Source organism: Protopterus annectens, chromosome 12.part0 (assembly GCF_019279795.1).
Source record: "Protopterus annectens isolate FY-2018-M chromosome 12.part0, PAN1.0, whole genome shotgun sequence".
Taxonomy (NCBI): domain Eukaryota; kingdom Metazoa; phylum Chordata; order Ceratodontiformes; family Protopteridae; genus Protopterus; species Protopterus annectens.
The window spans coordinates 329,736,529-329,762,169 of NC_056746.1; the positions used below are offsets into that span (position 1 = coordinate 329,736,529).

General features: G+C 38.0%; 1 protein-coding gene across 1 annotated transcript in view; it reads right to left on the reverse strand.

Annotated features, from left to right (window-relative positions):
• The window catches only part of AQP8 (aquaporin 8), a 243,081-nt gene that overhangs the window by 160,866 nt on the left and 56,574 nt on the right, over positions 1-25,641 (reverse strand). Inside the window, exon 3 of the mRNA XM_044089402.1 lies at positions 22,836-23,050. Within this exon, the coding sequence (XP_043945337.1) occupies positions 22,836-23,050 (215 nt within the window). The remainder of the gene's footprint in view (positions 1-22,835; positions 23,051-25,641) is intronic.

The window sequence follows — 25,641 nt, forward strand, 5'->3', positions numbered from 1 at the left end:
CTGAGGTGAGGCTGTGATTGAACAGGGCACATAGGTGAGGTGCCAGTTCACTCTGTAGTTCATGTAGAACACACCCAGGAATATTGTCAGGTCCCATAGAAGCTGTATGCTTGGCCTTGGACAGTGCTGTTTTAACCTGTGCAACAGTAATACTGGATGCCTGGCAATCTACTGGTATTGTGATTGGTCCTTTTGGGGGAAGAGGGGTAAAGTTGTCAATGAATCTGTCGGCCAGTATATTGGCAATATCTGTTGGCTCAGTATAGGAGGTACCATTATGCAGTAGCTCAGAGCAAATCTGGATATTGCCGTGGAGATTCTTTACATAACTATAGAAGGCCTGGTGGTTGTATTTACTATCTGCTGCAGTTCTGTTTTCATAGCTAGCTTTAGAGGATTTGATGAGGGATCTCAACTTTTTATTGAGGCTGTTAAGGAAGTTTTTCCAGTCTTGGGACTTCACCTTATTCTTCATCAATTTCCTCCTTCTGTTGTAGAGTTTGTTTATGGCAGGGGACCACCAGATTGGCTTCCTTTTTTTGGAGGAGAGCGTCTTGGTTCTATTGGGTATTGCAAGATGCATGCATTTGTGTACGTGTTCAGACAGTGCATTGATGTATGATTCAGCAGTCATGCAACTATTCTACAGTTGCATGGGTGCATTAATTTAGCCATCTCTGTTTTTAGGAGCCCAAAGTTAGCTTTGGAGAAGTTTTTCATGGTGGTTACCAGTGCGGGGGGGGGGGTGGGAGAGATGTGGATTTCCAAGGTGATTAGTTTGTGGTCATATCTAACCAGGGAGGAGTTGACTATTGGTGTAGAGCAATGTTTGCCCATGTTAGTAATGACCAGGTCAAGGATGTTGCTACCTCTTGTGGGGGTAAGAACGAGCTGGTCCAGGGCATTGGAATTAATGAATTCCAAGAAATGTTGGGCAAGTGTATTGGTACATGAGTAGTTTTCCCAGTTAATGGAGGGGTAGTTGAAGTCGCCTAGTATGAGAGTGTTAGGTTGGACCCTAATATTCTCCAGGGTGCTTAGGAATGTGGAGTGTGAGTCTTGAGACATGGTTGGGGACCTATAGCAGGCTACTCCCTGAATCACTGTCTAACCCAATGTTAGCTGCACCTGAAGTATCTCTGAGGCGTTATGTTGGGCTATCAGTCTGGAGGTGTGTGCATCCTTTATGAATATGGAAACACTACTGCCTTTGGAGCTTCATTCCAAGTTCTGAGGCCAAAAGGTGTGAAATGAGTTATAGCCTGGTAGTGCAGGGGTGCTTTCTGCTGCCTTGAACCAGGTCTCTGTTACAGCACAAATGTTGATGTTCTCCATTTTAAGGAGTGCTTCAAGTGAGTGCATTTTGAGATTTAGACTAGTGTTGAGCAGCATGACCCTCAGATTGCATTTGTTTGTAGCTGTTACAGTGGTAATTTGTGTCTTTAGAACACCACCTAAAAAAGGCACTACAGGGGTGGCAAGAGCCTTGGCCATTATCCAAAAGTCCAGGGGTGACAGATGCAGGCCATCTCTGGCAAAGCCTAGTTATGGCATATGATTTTCAGACGTTCTAAACTAATTGACTATATTACACAGGTTTTCACCAACTACATTATATATTTTGTAGTTTTATTTTGTCTCTTTTTTCCTAGTTCTTCTGATGTCAGACATCCATTCTCCACCAGATGCCCATTACACTCATTTGTTGTACCATAGAAGATTTTTGTGATAATGGAAACTGGAGCCATCACAGTCTATTGTCTGTTTTTCCTTGTACCTGTTTTATGGAACAGGATAGTTGGCTAAAGAAAAAGAAACAAAATGGGCAGTTGACCACTTTTCTGATGATGGCAGTCACTCTAACCGGACAAATGTCTCTTTGCCCAAACATGCAATAACCTTAGAGCTGATTGTTAATAACTGGAAGAAGAAGGCAGCATAGCCTCATGCATCAGGGTTTTGGGGAGGGAGGTTGTTCCCAGAGGTGTTGCTATGGTGGGGTGAAGTGGGCAGTAATTGTGGGCACAAAGTGTTAGGGGGTGTGATTGCAGATTCTAATGTGCATTAGAAATAAATGCTGTTAATGCATTTGCAGTCAGAACTGAAGCTCTGCAGCATTCCATCAGTGGCATTTATTTATGCTTCTTGAATCCAAGAAGAGGAGCATTTTTTTTGCTCTACAACTTAAAGCTGAGTAGGGTGTCAGAAGAAGGGACAACAATGGGCACAAAAGCAGCTAGTTACATCTCTACTTCTCCTCCAATGTGAAATGTAGATTTTCTCATTTCCATCTTTTAGATTTTAGTTTTGCTGTTTAAGAGAAGTTGGTGTTCCAAACTTTTTGTTTTAGCTATTATACACATCCCCTTCAAAAGCCAGGAATATACAAAATCTCTGATACTTCCAAATGGAAAAGCTCACCTAGACTCTGCCATAACTTGCTGTAAGGGAAAGGTTAGTCTGCTTTTGCTTTCTTATATTTTGTATTACTTTATTGTGCTCTTCTGTTTTGTATACTGTGATTTGTTTTCTTCACACTGTGTTTTACTTGAATCTGCTTTAATTACATATTAAAACTAGGAAAGAGACCACATCTGTGTCTCTTGTGAGTCACACAGAATTTTTCCACCCTCCCTCACTAGTGCTGTTGCATTCTTAAATACAATTGGCTTTCTAGTTGTCTTCCCCTTATGTTAATTTGACCACATATCTCATTCCCTCTCTCCTTTCATTGGCCATTGTGAGTAAGCACAAAATTATCATTTTGTGAAATCACTCTCCTTCAACTATTTAAACTTATTGGCCATCCCACTGTATTCCATAGAACCAAACTACAGCTTGCCCACCCCCTTTTATCTTGCTCTTTTAAAATTAGATACTGGCTCTCCACTTAGACAGCTAAAGCTTAAGTTACCCCTTCTTTCATGTCTAATTGCTTTGTCCACACTGCAATTCTTAGGGCATTAACCCATTTTTCCATTTTTCCTTTAAAATCTGCAACATCTGTTGCAAGACCACCAGTTATCAGAGAGTCCATATTCTGCCTGTCAGCAGTCATTTGAGATTAGAGCTTCTGTTTTCTCCAGGTGAGAAAAGGAGTACAGGGACATTATTTGTTGGAGACTGCTGATCACTGGAAAGCCTAATAACTGCCTCATAGGTGACAGCTTGGAATTTGTGCTTATATTCTGCTCCTGGTGAGAGAAGGAACAGAGTGCATTGATTTCTGACTGTTTCTGGATGAGCAGTGAGTGTCTGTGCTTGACATACCTGGCTGGTCTGTTTGCTTCAAGACATCTACCAGGAAAAGGTTTCAATAAGTCTACAGACCCTTGCATCATCTGGGACAAGACTGTGTATCACCAAACAGGCTATTTGGCCTGCTTCTCATTTTGGGATTGGTGCTAATGTTTTGCTTTTGCTGAAAGAAGAAACAAAGGAGTATTGTATCACAGCAGAGTCAAGCTGTGGTGAGACCAGCACCAGTAGTAGCCAGACAGTAGCCATTCACACCGACTCCCCTCTTTTCATCATTCTGGACAAGCTAATTCTTTGTTTTCAGTAAGTACTGCTTGATTTGTTTCTAACTTCAGAACATCTGTCTAAAAACTTCATCCTTAAATTCTCAGGGTCTGTTTGGCACACATACCTACACACACACACACACACACACACACACACACACACACACACACACACACACACACACACATGCACACATACCTACACACACACACACACAAACACAAACACACACACACACACACACACACACACACACACACACACACACACACCTGGCCGAAGTGCTTCATCTACCTAGAGCGACTAACAAGCCGGAGCTCTGTAGCTGTTCAAGACAAAGGGTGTAATTCAACATTTTGAGAGATCTTTGTACCTGCAGAGTAGAAGGAAAAAGGTTATTAAAAGAATAAATCCAGAGGGAATGCATTAAAATGTACAGATACAACTACAACAAAAGATGGATAAATCAACAAGGAAGAGCTGGAGAAAGAAAAGGATGTGACAAGAAGGTGCTGGAGCCATGCATTTAGTATATATATATATGTATATGTATATATATATATATATATATATATATATATATATATATATATATATATATATATATATATATATATATATGTAACTATGGGTTCACTACATAATTTCGAAATTTTGAAATATCGAATTTCAAAATCTCGAGACTATATAGCCGGAATCCCTAAATGCCGAAAGACCATAAGTACGAAATTCCAAATCCCAAATGTACAACATACATACAGCACACACACAACTTACCCCCACAATCAAACATATCATCCTACACTACAGATAAGCAGGGGGGCAAGCCCTCATGCATCCCCACACCCCCCTACTTAAATATACTAACTCATAGATCGCACAGACACACAAGGGAAACTCACATCTGTACATTTTTCAGTCCCTCACACACACACACACACACACACACACACACACACACACACACACACACATCACAGTCACAATACATACTGACACACATTAAAGCCCCTAACCAACACACTTATCCATAGATACTTACCTGAACTTCCACCTATCCATCAAGAAACTGCAACACCAGAAGCGTTACTTCAATATCCCCGAACATCGGGATTTTGAATTTTGCTCTTCTGGTCTTTCAGTATTTAGGGGTTTTGACTACATAGTTTCGAGATTTTGAAATTCATTATTTCATAATTTCGAGATTATGCAGTGATCCCGTATATATATATATATATATATATATATATATATATATATATATATACAGAGAGAGAGAGAGCATTCAAAATTCCTAATCCATAGTGGTAGAATTGTATATTTTCTTAGTATAATGCAATATAGATATTACAATAGTAAACGCCCTAACCTCAGTATGAATGGCTATTATGTAACAGCATACAAACCATAGAACACCTCAGATGAAAATGATAGATCTGAAAGATACAATGTAAAGCAGTATGGGCCTAAGACGGAGCCCTGTGGGACACCCCTCACTGTAACCAAAGATTTTACCTGTCCAATTGTTGTATGATACTTGCTGTTTATAAGTCATGTAGCTATCCATCTTATCAATCGTACATCAATACCTAATTGTTTTAATTTGTTTCCATTTGAAGGCGAAGGCCGAGGTACCAGAATCACAATACATTTTTTATTTATTTTCAGTCCATGCTGCTATTTCCGTTGCTGTATAGTTTGATGTATTTTGTTCTAATTTGTTAATCAGTGTTTTGTGTATGACCCTATCAAATTCTGAAGTTAAATGTATATAAATTACATCACAGCACAATTCTTCATTCATAGCTGTTATTATATTGTTAAAGAACATCATGCTACAGATGGTACTAGATCTATTGTGAACATATCCATGTTGATTTACGGTTTCAAGTCCAACCATTTTCAGTTCTGACCTTCTCAATTACTCTTCCACGAAATGAATGTAGACTTAAGGCTCTGTATGGATCTGGGTTTGTCCTGCCCCCTCCTTTCCCTTAAAGGCAGGTGTAATAAGAGCACATCTCCAATCTTGAGAAATCTCCCCATATTTATACAGCCTAGTAAATAATAGATATAATGGTACTGTAAGTTCTTGCTGAAGTGTTCTCAGCTTATTGTTACTAATTCTGTCTCCTCCCTGTGCTTTGTTTGGATCCAGTTTGTGCAGTTCTTTTTCAATATAATCTAATTTGATTCCAATATCTGAGGTCACCTGGATTTCATCAGGACAGCTTATCACCTCTTTGTGGATCCAAATGGTTTTTCATAGGATTTGTAAATATATCTATAATCTGTTTTGTCTGAGAATAAATTTTAGAATTTACACACAGTTTGTCAATTTATATGTCTTTAATCCTTCAATATCGTATGCATCTATAAAATGGTTTCCTAATATTTTTATATAATTTTTTTTCAAAATCTTCTTGATCTTGTTTCATGCTGTGCTTAATTTGCTTGTTCAGCTTATTTATTTCGTCAAAGTTGCAGTTTGACCTATTTTCCATTTCTCTCTCATCTTAATCAAGTATCTTGTTCTTATAGAAATATATCCTCCTGATGTTGTGTGCCTAGAGCTTGATTTTTTTTTTTTTTGCATTCAAACAATTTCTCTCTCAAAACGTTCCACATTCCTTGTGCAGTTTTTCCACTGAACACATCACTCCAATTAGTTTTACATAGTGACTGTTTTGCTTCCATAGAAATGTCTCTTTTATGAAGAAATGCATTTTATTTTTACTTATGATTTGATAGAAGCTCAGCACAGGTTTACCCGGGGCACATATTGCATTTTCCACCCTGAGCAGAAGTCTTTTAATATGCTAATGGAAGCTCAGTATGATATAGTTTCATAGACTGTATACAGCAATGTATAAAAGTAAATATCTCAATTATTCTTTGCCAGTTCTTAATAAAAGTGGAGGGAACTAAACATGAATGACCCGGTATATAGTGCCCCTTATACACAAATTATCAGGTATGCAATGCACCTTATACATGAATAACCAGGTATATGCACCTTATACATGAATGACAGGTATATAGTGTACCTTATACACAAATGACCAGGTATACAGGTTGCCTTATATAAATGAATGATCAGGTATATAATGCCCCTTATAAATGAATAACCAGGTAAACAGTGCGCCTTATACAATAATGACCATGTATATAGTTCACCTTATACATGAATGACCAGGTATATAGTGCACCTTATAAATGAATAACCAGGTATATAGAGTGCTTTATACACAAATGACTAGGTATACAGTTTGCCTTATATATATAAATGATCAGGTATATAATGCCCCTTATACAATAATGACCAGGTATATAGTTCACCTTATACATGAATGACCACGTATATAATGCTCCTTATAAATGAATAATCAGGTATACAGTGTGCCTTATACATAAATAAGCAGGTATATAGTGCACCTTATACATGAAAGACCAGGTATATAATGCACCTATTTTACCATTTCACTGTTAAGAATTTACATACTGCTCAATGTTAATGATGAGTCAGCATGTTTGCCATTATCAGTACAACCTTTCCACTAAATATTGCCTTTATGGCAAAATGTATTTATTTATTTTTACTTCTTATGTAATCCAAACTAAATAAACAGTGGCATCAGTTGTATAGGTACAACAAAAATTAATACTTACTGGTGATCTTACATTAGACAAACCAATGTTGTGATTAGGGCCAGATCCAGCACAAGGGGACCTAAACAGTTATCTAGAGCTTGGTGCTGGCTGGGGACTGATAAACGGTACAAAAAATAAAACTGTCTCATTGCCAGAGTTCAGCTGCTTGTCAATTATTGCTGTGTCTCTCATCTTTCTCTCTTATTGTCTCAGAGGTAAAGTTACTGTCTCAAATGTAGTAGCCAGTAAGAGTGAGCATTTTACAAGCTCAGTTTTGAAACAACATTACTTTAACATCATTGCGACTGTTTATTTTGGGAACTGGAGTTGGATACACACTGGAGTTACAGAATGTTATAGCTATATTTTGGGGAAATGGGGCTATTCATTTATTTTTAACTCAAAGCTATTTAAATGTTTGTGGGAATTTTGCTGGAGTAGAATTAGGAGTGGGGACAGCACTAGAATTACAGCTAGAATGGAAGTGGAATTGCCATTAGTGAGACAGCACTATGGAAACTGGATTACTGGACGATTCTTAGATTTTTACAGTTGGTTCAGGTAGGTAGGTAGGAGTGTGTGTGTGTGTGTGTGTGTGTGTGTGTGTGTGTGTGTGTGTGTGTGTGTGTGTGTGTGTGTGTGTGTGTGTGTGTGTGTGTGTGTGTGTGTGTGTGTGTGTGTGTGTGTGTGTGCACGCACATTTCTGGTAAGTCACATTCATGCAATTTTCATAATTACCATTCAGAAATATTGTATGCCAACTAGGAAAAAATAACCTGTGAACACTGGCTGGTTAAGTGACTTGTTGAGAGTCACACAGCAGGCAAATGGAGGTGGAAAGAATCAAACCCTGTATCTTTAACTACAGAGAGCACCCCATTAATCCTCTGTAGCAACTGCCATACCATCATTACTTTCTTCATTTTCTAAGAAATCACTGGGAATTACTGTCAGTCAATAATGCCAGTCATTAGAGTTTCATAGTTATTGTTGTTCAGAAAATGTATTTCCAAGTAACATATTTTTTCTGTTAACTCATTAAGTGAATTAGCACTGCCTAGCACTTAAGGTTCTGAGCTATTAACAAACTGCTTCCTGTAATCAAACGTACAGGGCTTGAATCCTTCCACCTCCAACTGTCTACTGTGTGACTTTGAGCAAGTCACTCAGACAATGTTTCTGGATCATCCCTGAAAAGAAACACTTTGTCCAGTGACTCTACCTGCTTAACAAATTGATAAAAGAAAATAACATTTAAAGTCAAAAAGTCACTTTTCGGCCTTTGTCCCCCATTATTTTTTGGCTTTTTCCAGAATTGTTGGGCATAGAAGTTGAATTGTATTTTGGTCTGTTCATTGTAAAATGTATGGCTTTCTGGCAAATTGTTATGGACTGTAGTCACTAAATAATGACATACATGTAAGTTTCAGTCTTTGTGTCCTTCAGAAAATGTTTGCTAATGCAAACCTTGCTATTACAGGGGTGGCCCGTGCTATTGGACTGCAGGACTGCAGCCCCCCCCAGCTGTAAAAGAAAGAAGAAAGACCCCAGCTGTATAAGAAAGAAGAAAAAAATGAAACAAAAGTAGGACAAAAATCGTGGACCTTCGCACATGTGTACTCGTGGCATTTCAGACATCCAGACTGCTGCTGAACCAGTCCGGAGCATGCGCAGAGCGCCGGACTGATTCAGCAGCAGTTTGGATTAGAAGCACAGCAGTCAAGAGCATCTCAGAAGTCTATGCAGTTAGTTACAACTTCATAGACTGGAAAGGGATCGGACTGCAACATCTGCAGGCTGGCCTGCTCTTGCAGGAAGGAAGAACGTCACCACGGGATTGTGGGAGCTTAGCGAGTGGATATATGCAGGAAGGAAGGCCCTGGACCCATGTAACTATATTGTTACAAGCAACGGTGTGTGTGTGTGTGTGTGTGTGTGTGTGTGTGTGTGTGTGTGTGTGTGTGTGTGTGTGTGTGTGTGTGTGTGTAATTATGTATATCTATCTATTTATATGTATGTTATACATGGTATGTAAAATCGAGTGAAATAGTAGATTGCTTTTGAAAATGAAAATAAGATGAGACTAAGAGTATGTACTTGAGTTAGAGAGAAGTGAGTATGTTATAATGAAAGAGACAGTGTGGAGACATTTCATAAAGTATTAAAACTTGTTGAGAAAACAGTAGCTAAGTTATTAGTGAAAAGATTATTTGAACTTTGTAAGGTCACAAAGAATTTAGGCAGCAAAAATATAATTGTGTTGATAGATCACTTAACCCATTATTATGTGAAAAAAGGTATTTGCAACATATGGATGTTTTGTTTGATAAAAATGGAAAGGATACTGTGGAAACAGATATGAATCTCTGGGATATTATAGATAAAATGTTGAAGGAACTAAAACTGAAGAATTCCTTTCCAGTTTATGGGTGGGGCTGCTTCCAGAATTCCTATGGTAGAATTTGATCAAGCTTTACTAAGTGATAAAGATGGAATCTTTAGGTTAGATAAAATGAAATTATCATTCCATGGCAAATTAGATGAGGACAAAAGAATTCAATGAATTATTTTAATGAGCAGATTATTAATATGAGTACAGAGAGGAATGGCTTATAAAAAACAGGGGCAATATTTCTAAAGAAAAATGAGACTGTCATTTGACACAAATCACAGGTCTGTTTCCCTTCTAGGGATATACTGTAATTGTTTAGCTAGAAACAAATTTGAATCAAATTGTGAAAGAGTGTGTTGAACAGTTTGATCAAGGAAGTATGGTTGCTAGGAGCAGAAAGAATATTCATTTGAAATGATGATGGGTAAGACAAGTTGTCTTACAGAAGGAAAGGAGAATATTTGTTTAACTCATTACAGCCAAGTGATGCCTCCTGGTTATTCTGCAGTTACATCCTGTTGACACCTCTAGATGTCAAATATTGCTTGTTCATATTTACATTAATAATTCCAAAGCCAAGTTACATATCTCATACCTTACACATTGACTATATTACTATCTGACCTGTGTTTAGTGGAGGTAAAGATATATTAATTTTTGTTCATGTAATATTTATTTATTTATATTGTTGTAAACTTTGTGTTTTCTAAATAAGCCAAGTTACATACAATATTTTATCTCAAAGCTTACACATTGGCTATATTATTATCTGACCTGTGTTTAGTGGAGGTAAAGATATATTAATTTTTGTTCATGTAATATTTAAGCAATAACCCACACCTGGGTGTGGGTAATGCTGTATTTACCCACGGTTGGTGTGGTTTGGTCACGAGGGCGAAGCCCGAGTGGCCAAACAAAGACAACCGTGGGTAAATCCAGCATTACCCACACTGAGAAGTGGGTTATTGCTATTATACAATGACATTATTTAAGAAAAAAAATACTTATTTTTCTTAAATAATGGCATTGTATAATACCTCTGTGCTGCCCTTCCGCAGCTGTCTGGTATTCTGCTGCAGTTCTGATGTACTGTGCATGCGTATGCTTATGCAGTACATCAGAGCTGTGGGTGGAAGCAACGGAGAAAGCAAGATCTCCGTTGCTTTTTACAAAGTGTCTCGCTATGTTAAAGGTGTTTAACATAACAAGACAGCTTTAAACAAAGCAACGGAATCTCCGTTGCCTTTTTTAAAGCTGTCTCGCTATGTTAAACCCATTTAACATAGCGAAACAGCTTTAAAAAAAGCAACGGAGAAAGGAAGATCTCCGTTACTTTTTTTAAAGCTATCTCGCTATGTTAAACTCCTTTAACATAGATAGACAGTTTCTAAAAAGCAAAGGAGATCTTGCGTTCTCCGTTGCTGTAAAGACTTATACTAATGGAAAAAGTCCGGGCAACTGGACCTTTTTCCATTAGTATAAGTCTTTGATTTACAATGTGCACGCTGACCAATCAGCGTGCACATTTTGGACTATTAATGGGGGGGGTCGTTGTATAATTATTTATTTATATTGTGGTAAACTTTGTGTTTTCTAAATATCTTAGCAACCAGATAGCACAGTGGGGACAGCTTAGCCTCATATGAAAGTTCTCAGCTGGATGAACAAAATGATGCTGACAGTATAACTTGAGTGGTTGCAGAGATAAAAGATAGTTATAAAATATTACAAACTTAATAATCACTGGGTTGGATTCATGAATGGCTACACCAAGTGCAGCTGCCGTGTATGGATCAAAGTGCACAGTACACATGATAGTGGCTCTGTCTGGTATGGATTAAACAGAGCCACAAAACAAAGGTAAACAGCAGAAGCTCTTCAGTAACCTATGATTACATTTAGAAAAAAATGTTATGGGCTGCTTTTTTTCCCATCATTAAACTCTATATGCAACAGGCTTTAAATCAAAATGCTGCTGCTGGACCTCTACCAAGAAGAAGAAAAAGAAGGGTTTTTATACACTACTTGCCTTAGTAAGGACTGCATGAAAATTATAGAGTGATACCGGGTAGACAGGCCCAAGATAGGTACAGAACATGTTAAAGTATATTATTATAAGCAGGTGTGTGTGTGTAATGCCCCAGTTGTTGTATACTGGTGGCTAGAGAGAACACATGGTGATGGGTAGAGAATAGCTGAGGCTTGAACCCTGATTGCAGGTGGCAAGGGCCTGAATTCCCTACCCACCACCATTTGTAAAAAATTTGCAGATTTTTGCCTCATATTTGTTCTGTTCCTCATAAAATCTGTGGTTTCTGTATTTTTGTTAACTTGCATAGTCAGCAATGCAGTGATAGTGTTGTTGCCTGACAGTTACAGGTTTACTGGTTTGATTCTTGTCTGGGGTGCATTGGCTTTTGTTCCATGTCAGACTTTCCTGGTTAACAAATATTAAATAAAAATAACAGGCATTTGAATTTCAGACTTCATATTCTTCAGAAAGTACATGGTAACACAAAACCTTTTATTCTAGCAATTTTCTAAGTTTATAACATGGGCATTTGAAATTTGTCCCTATTTTTGGGACTGTATTCCCCCATTACTGGCTTCGTCCAGGTTTTTTGTGCTAAGGTTGAGCGCTATGGTGAGAAATGAATTCACTGAATATGTTTGAGGGCTGTATTCCCCCATTACTGGCTTTGTCTACGTGATTATTACTAAGAGGTTGAGAGCTATGGTGGGAACTGAATTCGCTAAATGGTAGCCATTTAAGTTTCAGTCTTTCTCTCTTTCACAAAACAGATGATTTGGCATAGTGGTATGTTGCTCTGACTGTTTTGCACAGGGTCCTGGGTTCAGTACTTGGCAATGAAATGTATGGTGGTAACACAGCATTTTATTCTAGCAACCTTCCAACATTATACAAGCAATGTTTAAAATGTGTCCCTGGTTTTGGGGCATTTGCCCCCCCCCCAATAATTTTTTCCAGATTTCTTGTGCTGCAAAGGTCAGAGATACAGCTGAGTGAAAAAAGTAGATTTTACAAGACGCTGAGAGCTGCAGCTGCAGGGGAACAAAAGTTTAGTGCTGTTTATGCTGAATCAGCTTGCATTGTTAATAGCATAACAGGTAGTATACTTGCTTTTGATGCAGAAGGCTGTGGGTTCTACTCCCACAGTAGGTAGATGCATTGCTAATACTGTACTGTGTTGTAAAGGAGGTGGATACTGCAGTCCTTTTTGGCAAAGATACCTAGTAACTATGAACCTGTTATCAGTTTGCCATCCATTCCCTATTGCAATATTACTAGCTTATCTTTTTTTTTTTTTTATGAAACATAGGCAATTTATTCCTCAAGGGCAACAGGCACTTTATTGGTAGATGAAACAATGAAATATAAAGTTGTTTGCTAGCAGCAAACTCTTCATTAGTTACAGATTTCTTTAATGTGGAATTACTTAGATGACTTTTACTTCTTCAGAGATTGTGCATATTTACAGATACTGGTGGACTGTAGACGTTTGAGTAGACTTTTATGATGGAAATCTTCTGAATTGGGCAGTTTTGTCATTACTGGTGCATGCATTTTGTTTAATTGTTTACTGGAAAAATGTTCTGAATTGGGCAGTTTTATCATTATTGGTGCATGCATTTTGTTTCATTGTTTACTGGAAAAATGTTAAAAACAATAAATTTAAAACATCCTCTAACAACTGTACTGTATTGTACAAGGAATATAATTTAACACAATCAGGAAGGTGTATCAAAGAGCACGTGTATGTTTTGTGTGCAAGGGGCTTATGATTTGAAAACACCCCAAAGTTAATCTTTATCTGCCACTGGCAAAATGTATTTTCTTTGAATGTGGGTTTCAATGCTGTTTCAATGAATGTGAGTTTCAAGGGCAGAGAAGTTTTAATGCTAAGTCTGTTTTCATTGTGAGATTGCATTGCTTTGTTTAGCAGATGTCTTAGTGTTTGTGCTGTAAAATGTAAAATAAAACTTTCAAATGAAGTCTAAATCATCATAGAAGTAAAGCAGTATGCACATTAGTGTTTATGGTAAATGGGGTGAAATAGCCAAGTAATGGATCATTGGGATGGCTGCCGGGGGGGAGGCAGTATTCGACCATGATTTTGTGCGGGGGAAGGGCGGCAAACTCAAAGACAGCCCCGGCTGAACTATACCTCTCAACTGTCCAGAGTTTCACAGAATGAATAGATTTTTGCTTCTTATTTTTGGTTTGTTCCACATAATATATGTGGTTTTCTGGAAAATCATTTAGGAATTAAGTCACTAATTAATGACAGACACTGAGTTTTAGACTTCATAACCTTCAGAAAAATGTATGCTAAAGCAAGACCTGTTATATTCTATCAACTGTCTCAGTTTATACAAGAGCAATTTTTAGTTCTGTTTATGTATTCCCCCAATATATTTGGCCTTGTCCAGATTTCCTGCATTAACAGGTTGAGAGGTATATGCAAATAAATTGCTTTATAGAATTAGGCATATCCAAACCTCTCAACTATCCCCAATTTTGGCTCAAAATGTTGCTCTTCCCCCCTAATAATCCCTCCGCAAAATGTCAATTTTGGAAGAAAATGTGGAGGGTTTACAATTAATAACTAACTGTAATAATCAGTTATAGATTACTTTTATTTCAGAAATGCATGTAGATTCTCTTATTTTGTCAGCTGGTCAAATTAACAGTACTAATATTAAAAAAGTGTCCCTTCTTTGGCAGGTTCCAAGCTGTATTGTGTGGCTATTTTATATTTTTGCATCACATTTTTGGTCCGTTTTTCATAAAATTGTGTTTTTTTGGCAAATTAGTGGCAAATCATTAAAGACTGAAGTTAGAAAATAATGACAGACATTTGAGTTTCAGATGTCATACCCTTCAGAAAATTTAATGCGAGACCTACTATTCTATTATCTTTCAAAGTTTATAAGAGCAATATTTAAAAATTGTACTTATTTTTGGGCTTTTGTCCCACTTCTGTGTATGGCTTTGTCCAGATGTCTTGCTCTGAGGTTGAGAGGTATGACAAATGTGTCAGGGCCATCACAGTCAGCCAGAGATATTTCAAATTGTGATATACTTGTTGCACCCCACTCCCCCATGTAGTGACTCTGGATGTGTCCAAGCAAGGCAAGGAGCAGTTATGCAGTGTTAAGTATGCAAGAGTATCCCCCCATCCAAGGTAGACACAAGTACTACAGTGGGATTTCATCTGTCCTTGATTTTGCAGAATGTTCTGGTTTCTGTCATATTTTTATACTGTTGATTTATGTTTATTATTATTTAGAAAGTGCCTGTTGCTCTGTGTTTAAGTAGCAGTGCTTTAATGACCATCAGGTAAGCTTGTCTGAGATTGTAAGATGCAAGTAAGCTTTAATAGGCATACTGTTAAAGAACTGCCAACACTGAAAGCCTTTCTGTTGTTGCCATGCAGAGAATACTTACATAACTAGATAACATATAAGCCTTGGGTATTGAAATGCATATGACAGTATTTGTAATAAAGGACAGGATTACATTATTTTAAGAAGCTCATTACATTTGTTGGAGACTTGCAGTCATCTGTGCAGGCTTTACCTGTAAACCGAACAGAATGCCAATCTATCGTGTGTGGTCCATAACCTGTGCAGTAATCCTTTAAGCAATGTATCTTGAGCTTGTTTCTTGTTTGCGTTTCATTTTTTACTTTGATCATGTTTTCCCCATGAAACAAGTAGATAGTTGTTGTCAGGCAGCAGGTCTTTTTTGGATAAGAAACATTTTTACAAGTGGGGGTATCACAGAGATTGCTACTTTCAGCATGTTACTTGGTACTTTAATAAAGCTGAATACATAAATTATAATTAGAACTGCAGTGGAAGGAGAAGTGGTTTGAGTTGACTGCTGCTTGTTTTTCTTATACTTGATTTTGACTGACATTCGAGTAATGTATTTAAAAAGTAATTTATTTGTTCATGCCTTACAACCTTTTTGTTTCCATCTAGATATTAATTAAGCTGTCATGCAGCCAATGCATTGAAATATTTTTTTTCTTCTACACTTCATTTTGTCTTGATTGGACTCTCATAATGAAGGTTTGGCAACCAGGGCAGCGTATTTAATTAAAGTTACAGTTTTTGTGGTTTTGAACATAGCCCTTCCCCTTTCTAGTTGGTCACACCCCTTCCCATTGACCCCACCCATTCAGCTGTCTCCTGCCGTCCCCCTTTGATTTGAAGTCACCAGCCGCCACTGCTATTCTAGCAACTTTCTAAGTATATAGCTAAGAGTTTGGAGGGCATGGAAGTGCAATGGCTTTATTACAAGTACTCTAAAATGTTGTGGAACTAATAACTGTCTCAGCATCTCGTCTTTGTCTTTGATTACCCTGTATGCTAAGTCATTTATTCGTTTGGAGTAGGAGTATGTGGTGGGGCTGTTCTGTACTGTTCTTTTGGTTCCACGTCTACTCTTTCTCTCTCCTTTCTAGCTGTATTTAATGTATTGGCTTTTTGTGATGTGCTATTATTTATAGTTGTTTTATTTGCTGTGTTATTCTGTAGGCACTGGCATTGTTTTTTGGTTGTTAAACCGGAATGCATGTTAAAATTATTACTATTGTTTCTCCTTTCATTAGTGTTTTTAAGGTCATTAATGTTAATTTTGTAATTGTTTTATGTTTCTGTTGGGGATGGTTTTATGTGTTGTCCTTTTGCATTTTAGCTTTTCATAATTTTGGTAATGTCACAATTTCCTCACTGGGATGCATTTTTAATGATGAATTAGTTTATGTTAGTGTTTAGGGAATTATTTAGTTGCATTGTGGAGTTGTGTGTTAGGTGTTGTGGATGCTGGTCTTTTTTGGAAGGTTTAGATGTTTATGGTGCTGCGGTAGCATTGTCACCACACAGTAAGACATTGTCCTGTTCGATTCTCAGCTAAAGCGTCTTCTGTGCGGAGACATGCGTGAATGGGCGTACCTTCGTTGAAGGTTGTGCGTCAGGGCTGGCAACTCGGCACATAAAAATCTACTGCCAATCATTAGCGGACCGGAGTCAAAAGACGCAACAAAATATGTTTATTATTTACTGTGTATATTGCTGTTGTTATCTATAGGGCTTGTTTTCTATTCAAGTCTGTGGAAATGGTTTACAGCCATAGTCTCTAGGGATTATAGGTCCAGTATGGTTTGTATACTTTTGTTAGGATGTTATAATTAACATACAGATACTTTTTGGCTAACATAATCAACTTATAGATATTCTTAATATTTGTACATTGCACTGATGTTTGTTTTAATTACACCCCTTGGGGGGGGGGGTCTAAGTTTAGTATAAATATGGACTATAAGGAGTCTGGTATAATGCCTGAACTGTCTGGTACTTTAGGTATTTAGTAACATGTTTTGTAATGGATGGCTGCTTCACATATCCATAATTAGATTAATCTATTTCACATATCTGCAGTGACACTGTTCTATGAACAGTTTCACAAAGCACTTTTATAGGAAGTCAGGAACATGGTACACTGAGTCAGGTGCTATTAAAATTCCTCTGCTTTTCACAGAGACTTCTTCTGTTCTTCACATTTAGCATACTTTATAAAACATAAGAAGAAAGATGGCAAGAGGGATTGTAAGTCACTTGCCTTGGCTCAGGACTAGCACAGCATAGCTGTATAGCACCACGTCCTAACAATTCTGATCAGGGGTGAATGCTAATATCACATTTCCAATTAATGCATGATACCAGAACTCCTGTACTTCTTATGCATGGACAAATCATACATCATATTCAGCATGTGTCATCAGACAGCCTTAAACACAGCACAACACTTTGCTACAAAACACAGCACAATATAGTACCAATGCATACTACTAAATATATATGAAAATGATTTATTCATTTAGCGCTTTCATTGCTATAGCTTCAGTGCTGACTGGTCTACTGCCTATCTAGGGGAACAGTGGATTATCTATGAGCTTTGGTTTCTGGCATTCAGTTTTAAAGGAAAGACTTGTCTCACAAGAGTATATTTTCTTCCTTGACTAGGGGGAGATATGCCTGTTTGATTAACTGTAATACAGAATGAAATACAGACTACAGAAAGTCTGGAGTAAGACAAGAGGACCTTGAAGACACTGTAGCTACTGGATTATCTCAAGCACACTGACATTTTCAATTCTTTAAATATTTCTTTTTACCTTGAGTAACTTGGGATCTCAGTCCTAAAATTGTTATTCTTGCCCATGTGCTGAAATCTGGGCCATAATCCTTTACCCCTCCCACAGTTTACTCACTGAGTACTGACAGGAGTCAGGCTTGTTTGTAAAACACTAACGAATGACTCTCTTTGTGCAATAACTAGGGTGTGACTTGCCGACTTTTCCCCAGAAGGTTGAATTGCCAATGTACCTGTAATTTCTATTTTGCAAACATTTTTGAGTATAATCTTTTTAATTCTGAATGTTGTTTGTATTCAGAAGCTTTCACTCATTTGTGATCCTAATTGTATGAGGCCATCTCAGATGAGTTGATTACCTGTCAGGGAGCCAGTCATGATCTTTTGCAACTGTTATGTCGCTACCACATTCTGGCATGTTCCGCTTCTTTTACAATCAGAAATCCAATTCACTGATTCCATTTCCTTGTACAAAGGTCTGCTTCTACAGTTAGAAACCCTAACCTGTGAAGCTATTCTCTGTCTTTCCACAGACAGGAGACTCATTAAACTCTATTTAAGAATGTTAGAAGAACCACATTTATTAAGTATATTCTAGAGCAGATGATAGATTTGCAATAGAAAGTGAAGAAATGTGAGTGGAAGAATTTGTTTGTTTGTGTCTTTCGGCTTTTCCCGGTTAGGGGTCGCCACAGCGGAACTCCGGTCCGCTAATGATTGGTAGTTGATTTTTACGTGCCGAGTTACCAGCCCTGATGCACAACCTTCAACAAAGGTACGCCCATTCACGTATCTCTCCATGCAGAAGACGCTCTTGCTGAGAATCGAACCGGACAGCGTCTTACTGTGAGGCGACAATGCTACCACAGCAAAGAATATAAATCAGTTAATATAGGGTAGACTGGAAAATTATAGAACCTCATTTGACAGACAGACACAGATGACCATGCAGGATGCAATAGAAAAGGTAATTAAGCAGTTGGGTACAACTCACACTGAAACAGAACATGTACCTGATATGTAACTAACTAGAAGTAATATGCTGGAGGCAGAGTTTTTTTTTTTTCTGGCTATCATCAAGGGTTCTAGTTCAGGCAAAAGTATAGGGGGGAGTACAGAGGGCCATCTGTAGGAGTGGGTGTCCACATGTGCATGAACTCCACTGATATAGCATGCAGGTGATGAGGTCAGCAGTATATCAAGGAGCTACTCGGCTACTGTTGTACTAAAATGACCTCATCTCCTCTCCATATTACCATGTAAAATGAAAGGGACACGGGAACATGGCAGATAGTGAATAGTAAGAAGCAAGAGAACGGCATACCTGTGAAAACAGCCAGTGACAGAATTACTGTGGAGAAGGCCGAACAGGAGGTGAAGACAGGCCACACGGCCATTTAAAGTGCAAACGTCAGTGCAGAGTTCTGACATCTAGAAGGTGCAAACAAGGAGTGTCAATGGTTATCGACACAATGCAATGAGAAAGGCCAAATAATTTATTTTATTTATTTAGCATTTATTTATCTGGATAGTCTGACTGGGATGACTTAACATAACCCTTTTCAGTGGAGACCCAGGAAGGAAATCCACATTTAAATGTAATTTTAGAGATTACATGTAAAATGTAGTATAATATGCATAAGAAAAAGAAAAGTTAAAAAGAGCAACAAAAATTGCAATTTCATTTTGATTAAGGTAAAAATCCAATACCACTTCCTTGCAAGCTATAGGTCCACCTCTATGACCCAGGAAACCCATGCCATGTATTTAAACAACCTATGTCTATAATGCAAACAGGTAACCCTTAAATAGTTCCTCTCCCAGGCCCATGCTTACACTTATCAAGGGTATCAGAACTTGTCAGAGATTTGGGGTGCATGGCCAGGCTTAAAAAGGCCCTTGTGGTCGTTAGCCTAGTAAACACCTATGAACCTATGAACCTATTATAGAAAGAACTAAATACAAAAATATCAAATCTGCATTAAGTTACATGCTGAATAAATTAAAGAAAAAGGATGTCATGCATTAATATAGTGAACCAAACAGTTATAACAGTGAGGACTATGATATGATAGAGGAGAATTATTTCACTTAGGAGGGAAGAGAAACGGAGAAGAGAAAGAAAAGGTTTAGAAGAAAAGAAGGTTACACAAGTCATGAGTATGGCAAGAGCATAGTCAAGTTTGGGACAGGTATTCTTTAATAAGAAAAAATTTAAACAATGAAGATTCAAGGTATGCTTTATGTGGTGGGGAACAAAGCTCCATAATTTTGTGACAAGGAGTAATGAGTCTCCTGCTGAGTTCTTTAATATGGTGGTTTGACGGAGAGATTGGTTACTAGATGTTAATTGTCTTTTGCTGCAAAAACCACCTACAATATAAAGTAAGGTTAAAATCAGAAGATATTTGGAATAGCAGGCATAAAGAGGAAGTCATTTAGACAAACAGTGAATTATCTAAGCTCATCAAGATAGGAAGGGAGCAGAAATGGATGAGCATGCCAAAAATGCCAGTGAGGCAACCAGGGTAGTAAAGGAAAAGTGTGGAGAGAGAATGGAAATAAGTGACTTTTTCATAAAATGAAAGGAGAAAGTGTAGACATACTATAGTTAGGATAAGACAGAACAAGTGCAGGTAGCAGTTAAGGGTAAGTTGAAGTCACTAAATAATGACTTTTGCTCACTAATAGTATGGGGGGACTCCTGGACAGGGAGAAGGGGTGCATTAGACAGCTAGTTATGGTTCTGCATGATGTAGTCCTAGACTAGTAAATGACTTGCAGAACAAAAATTCTAAAACTCCTTCAACATAAGTGCTGAACTGGCCAGCATGAGTCTTACCTGGGCTACTGTTTACTCTGTTCCTTGGAGAATTGATGAATAAGTGAGAACCAGCAATCAGCTAATGTGCCATGTTTATACAAGGGTAGGACTAGGAGTGACCAAAGAAGCTGTAGTTGCTTTCACTTTAGTAATTGGAGGAAGATGTATAGAAGTGATTAATGACTTTCTGAATGAAATAGGGTCCAGGATGATAATCATTCAGTGTCATGGGGGTGATTAGTCATATGAAACCAACCAGATCCAGCATTATGACTGTTTCAAAAGGCAGCAGAATAGGCAAGTGGTTGTGATCATCCTCTAACTTCAACAAAACATGTAATGTGATGCCACTTCAGTGGCCACTGATAATGTTGTTTGTCTTTCAGCTTTTCCCGGTAAGGGGTCGCCACAGCGGAACTCCGGTCCACTAATGATTGGCAGTAGATTTTTACGAAATGCCGAGGTGCCAGCTCGACACCCAACCTTCAGTGAAGGCACAACCATTTACGCATGCATGTCTTTCGAAATGCAACCCAACCATAGGGAGGACATGCAGACTCCACACACAAGGCGCTCCCAAGCCAAGCCGAGAATCGAACGGGAGAACCTCTTGCTGTGAGGTAACATCGCTACTTCTGTACCACCGAGAAATTGTGACAGCTAGGAGCATTTGCTTATGCCCCTAAAATCAGTAGTTAAAGATACATCCATAATAGTAATGCAATACATGATGGAGGGGGGAGGTATATTCACAGAGGATATAAATATGGGTAAATCGTAGAAGAGGTAGAGATTGTTCCAGCTGGCCCTGGACATGTTAATCATAGGTCAGTAAAATGGAAGTTGAGGTGTAATGTCAAAAAGTGCACTGTCCTGATTTCTGGAGCCATGAACCTTTTCAAAAGAAAAGAAAACAAGTTTGGGTTCTGTACTTCAGAAGAGGGAACATACATGGGTTGACCACTTCAGGGATGCTTAACTACTCAGGGTAGCATACGAGAGTCACAGCCCAAGCCAGCCAGATACTAATGCATGTAAACATGGAGCAAAGGTTTATAGAAGATGCAACCTTTTTTCTTCTAAAGATCTTTGGTAAGTTATTTTATGTTTTCTGTAGTGCTGCACACACTTTCTGTTGCCATACCTAAATTATGTGTAGTTTCTAAGGGATAATCAGCAAAGAAAACCAAGATAATTAAGTGTTAGAAGGTAGAAGACACGAGCTTCATTTAGAAACTCTGGATTTGTTCAGTTTGAAAGGGAAAGGAGATGTGATGAGTATTGCAGTTAAAGAGGAGAATGCTCTGATGGCAATATGGAAGGAAAGTCCTGAAATCCAGACGTGGGAGAGCAAGCTGACATTAGAGGAGGAAGACATATGTTTTAGCCAGAGCTGTGTACCATTATATCCTGAAAGTGTAGTACATGCTTACAATACAAATAGAATATAACCCAGCTAGTGATACCACTGGTACACGTCTTCTGTGTTGGGTTTAAAAGGGGGATAGTTTCAGGTATTTTGAGGCATGTGAGGATGACGGTGCTCTTCCTAGCTTTAAGGAAAGAAGAAGACAGTAGCTTTGAACAAGATACTCATAAGTAGATAAATATAATGATTTTTAGTCACCTTTTACAAGCACAGTCTTTTTTTTGTAAGTGGGATCATTATTATGATATAAAATGTTTTTGTTACACAAATTCATGTCAAGTATTGATAAGCATATAAAGCTATCTGGTGAGGAACATTAAGTAATTGTTTTGTTAACTTCCTGTACTCTTTTGGTCTTGTGTTTGCACCTCTTTCAGAGTTAGCTGTCATTGTAGCTTTGAATACAAAGGCTTCCCTAGCAAAACCTGCCTGTGTTACATATAAAGTGTCCCTGAGAGGCAGCTGCATTCACCCTTAACACAGGCAGCAGCTTCCTTAATCAATCCACATTTTGTTAGTCCCCTCCCCACGTGGATTAACACTCTGTTATCTATTAAATCATCAACAGTGTTGCCCACAATGACCAGTGTCCTCTGTAAAGATAACAATGAAGGCAATTCAAACAGCTGCATTCATAGTCATTTTCCCTGATAAGGGGGTTAATGTGCACTGTTCTCTCTTCTTAGTCTATACAAGGTTAATACCACATTGGACCAGTTTGACAATGTAATCACATCTCAAAATAAAATCAGTTTATACATATACTGTTAAAGGCTTGGGAATATTTCTTTGTAATTCTGTCTAAAGAAACCTCAAAAAGAAAAGTTACCCAGCAAGGATACAAGTGGTGACTGTAAGTCCAATGCTGAATGGAGCCAGCGGCGTCCTGCTCTTCTCATTGATAGCGCCCATGCTCACAGTTAAAAGTAAAAGGGACGTCAGGATAATTTCAGCCACAACAGCCCTGGTTATCTGGTCATCTGCGGTTATAATATTGATAGCTGCTCCAGAAGCATTAGCAAAATTTTCATTAGTTGTCACTGCCTACAATAAAAATATAATATGGAAACTAATTACATGAAAACTTATTTATTCAACACAACTGTTTTTAAAAAGAGACCTTATAGGAAATAAATTATTCAAAATTTCAGTATACGCAGAAGTTTTAAAATGTGCATCTTGGAAAATTTAGAATGATATTAAGACATTTTACCCCCCCCCCCGAAACACACACACACCAAAATATATGTAAGAAATAGCATATGCTAGTACATGTGTTGAACAGACAATATCAGGCACCCAGGATGCTAAGAGACATGGCCCCGATGGGCAAACATCTTTCATGCCTGGGTATGTAGTAATATCTCCCCAGTTCACAACCCAGCAGTGTCATTATACTAGTGAAATAAATTTTTGTTTCTAATACAATCTTTTTAGGGCAAAATTACGTATAGGTATATATTGAACATGCTTTAAACAGTTGTGTTAGACAATAAGACTGCTTGGTTTTCTGAGCACCATTCTTATATGCATGTGAGTGTCTCAAGTGTGATATATGAAATAACTACTAGTGTAAGATCAGGGAACACATTTTGGGTTAAGCCAATAATAATAAAATCAAGTTCCCCAAACTTAACATACCACATATTTTGTGTATCGTATAAAGATACACCCTCCCCTTACAGTTTATTCATGTTTTGTCTTTTTAGCTTGAACTACTTTTTCCATGTCATTTCAATAAGATATTGTAGTTATACACATGTATAATTTTACTACCGTTCAATGACACTCAAAAACATCACACAATACTCCTTAATAAGTGTTTTTGCTGAGCAGTAAACCACTTTCACCTTGATGTGTAGGCAAGCCCAGCCATTCCCAATTATTTTAGATCAGCTCCAAGGTCACTTTAACTCAGAGAGCAGGTGGAAATCAAATACAAAACTCAATACCACTATCACCATGTTCTGCAAAAGCAAAACTTAAATAGTGGCATCTGTGATGGAGTGAGTTTTTGACAGTGTATGCTTTTGCCTGTCATGTTTTCTCACATGACATAACATTACATCATTGCCTGTAGCATTACCATTACCGTATTTATTCTAATGTATACAGCACATATGCGTGCACGCGCGTATATATATAATATATAATAAAAGCTCAGCTTCCCAGCACTTCAATCAAACACCTTCTAAGGGAAACCAGTGCAAGCCTAAAACTCATTTTTTTTTATTTTACTCTGAGATTATGAACTTTGGACTCTATAAATGCATATCTAATAGAAACATAAATATTAAAAAATATCTATAGGTCAGGTTAGTTACACTGTGTGTGTATGTATATACATATATATATATATATATATATATATATATATATTTGTTTTTTCATTTTCTTTTTTACATTACCACAACAGGCTAAAGAAAAGAAAGTGAAACACATATTCCTCCCACAGACTTCAATGTGGAAAAAGGAAAATATAATAAAAAATATCTGTCTCAAGATAAAAATCTCCCACAAAAATGCATCTCAACTATACAGTACTCTAAAACAATAAAACCAACCACAAAACAAAATATAGATTAATATAATAAAATAAAATAAAAAAGGCAAGCTCTCCCACGTACTTCAATGACTAAAAGAAATGAACTAGCCAAACATATAAGAACCCAGAAAAAGATACTACCATCCAATGAACATAGTATACCCCACAAAACAGACTCAAAACACAATATGCAAATAAAAACCTTGAACTTGGTCGACTTCTTCGAAACAGTCACCAAGGCCATTGATGAGGGAAAGGCAGTCCATACAGCCTACCTTGACCTTGCAAAAGCAAATGTAAACCCATATGTCACAAGATGGGTTGCAATAAAGGACAGAACCCACAGGGTTAGAGGCCATGTCAGACCAAGCCGGTCACAAGTGGTGTTCAGCATCTAAGGAGGACTATTGCAAACTGGGAGCCATAGTGGAAAGTACATTGGACACAGATATCCTTCAGAGGGTCCTGATAGCTGGTGCCAGAGCCATGGCCTGCTTCGGGAAAACAAGGTAACCCCAAGCTACCATATAGGTGGCAATCCACTAAGCACAGAAGACCCAGGTTGACACATTGCTAAAGTGGTTAGAAAACCTTCTACATTGCCCACCTGATCATGAAGGGATTCACATCCAGATCAAGTGAGGTCATTGTTCCTCTTCACTTATCAGACCAATGATCTAGTACAATGCCCCATTCGGGATGTATCTCACCCAACACCTGCAGCAAGAGACCCCAAAAGTTCCTCACCAAAAGGATAAAGGGACACCAAAATCTGTCATATGCTGCCAGACTGAAGAAACTCCAGCTCTATTCAGTCGCATACCGTCTGCTCAGAGGTGACCTGTGCCTGACATACAACCCGGAATTAATGGACAGAGCAAGTGACTTAAAACACGGATATAAATAGCTGAGGGATAGATTTGTCACCCAGAGACTCCTATGTTGTGGAATAAAATCAGAGCTGGCTCTGTTCAAGAGAAATCTTGACTGGTGGATGGGAGATCGTAGGTTTACCCCGGGAATCATCTCTGTGTCACTGCTGGACAGAGGCACAACAAACTAATAGGCACAGTATTTTATAACAAGGGGT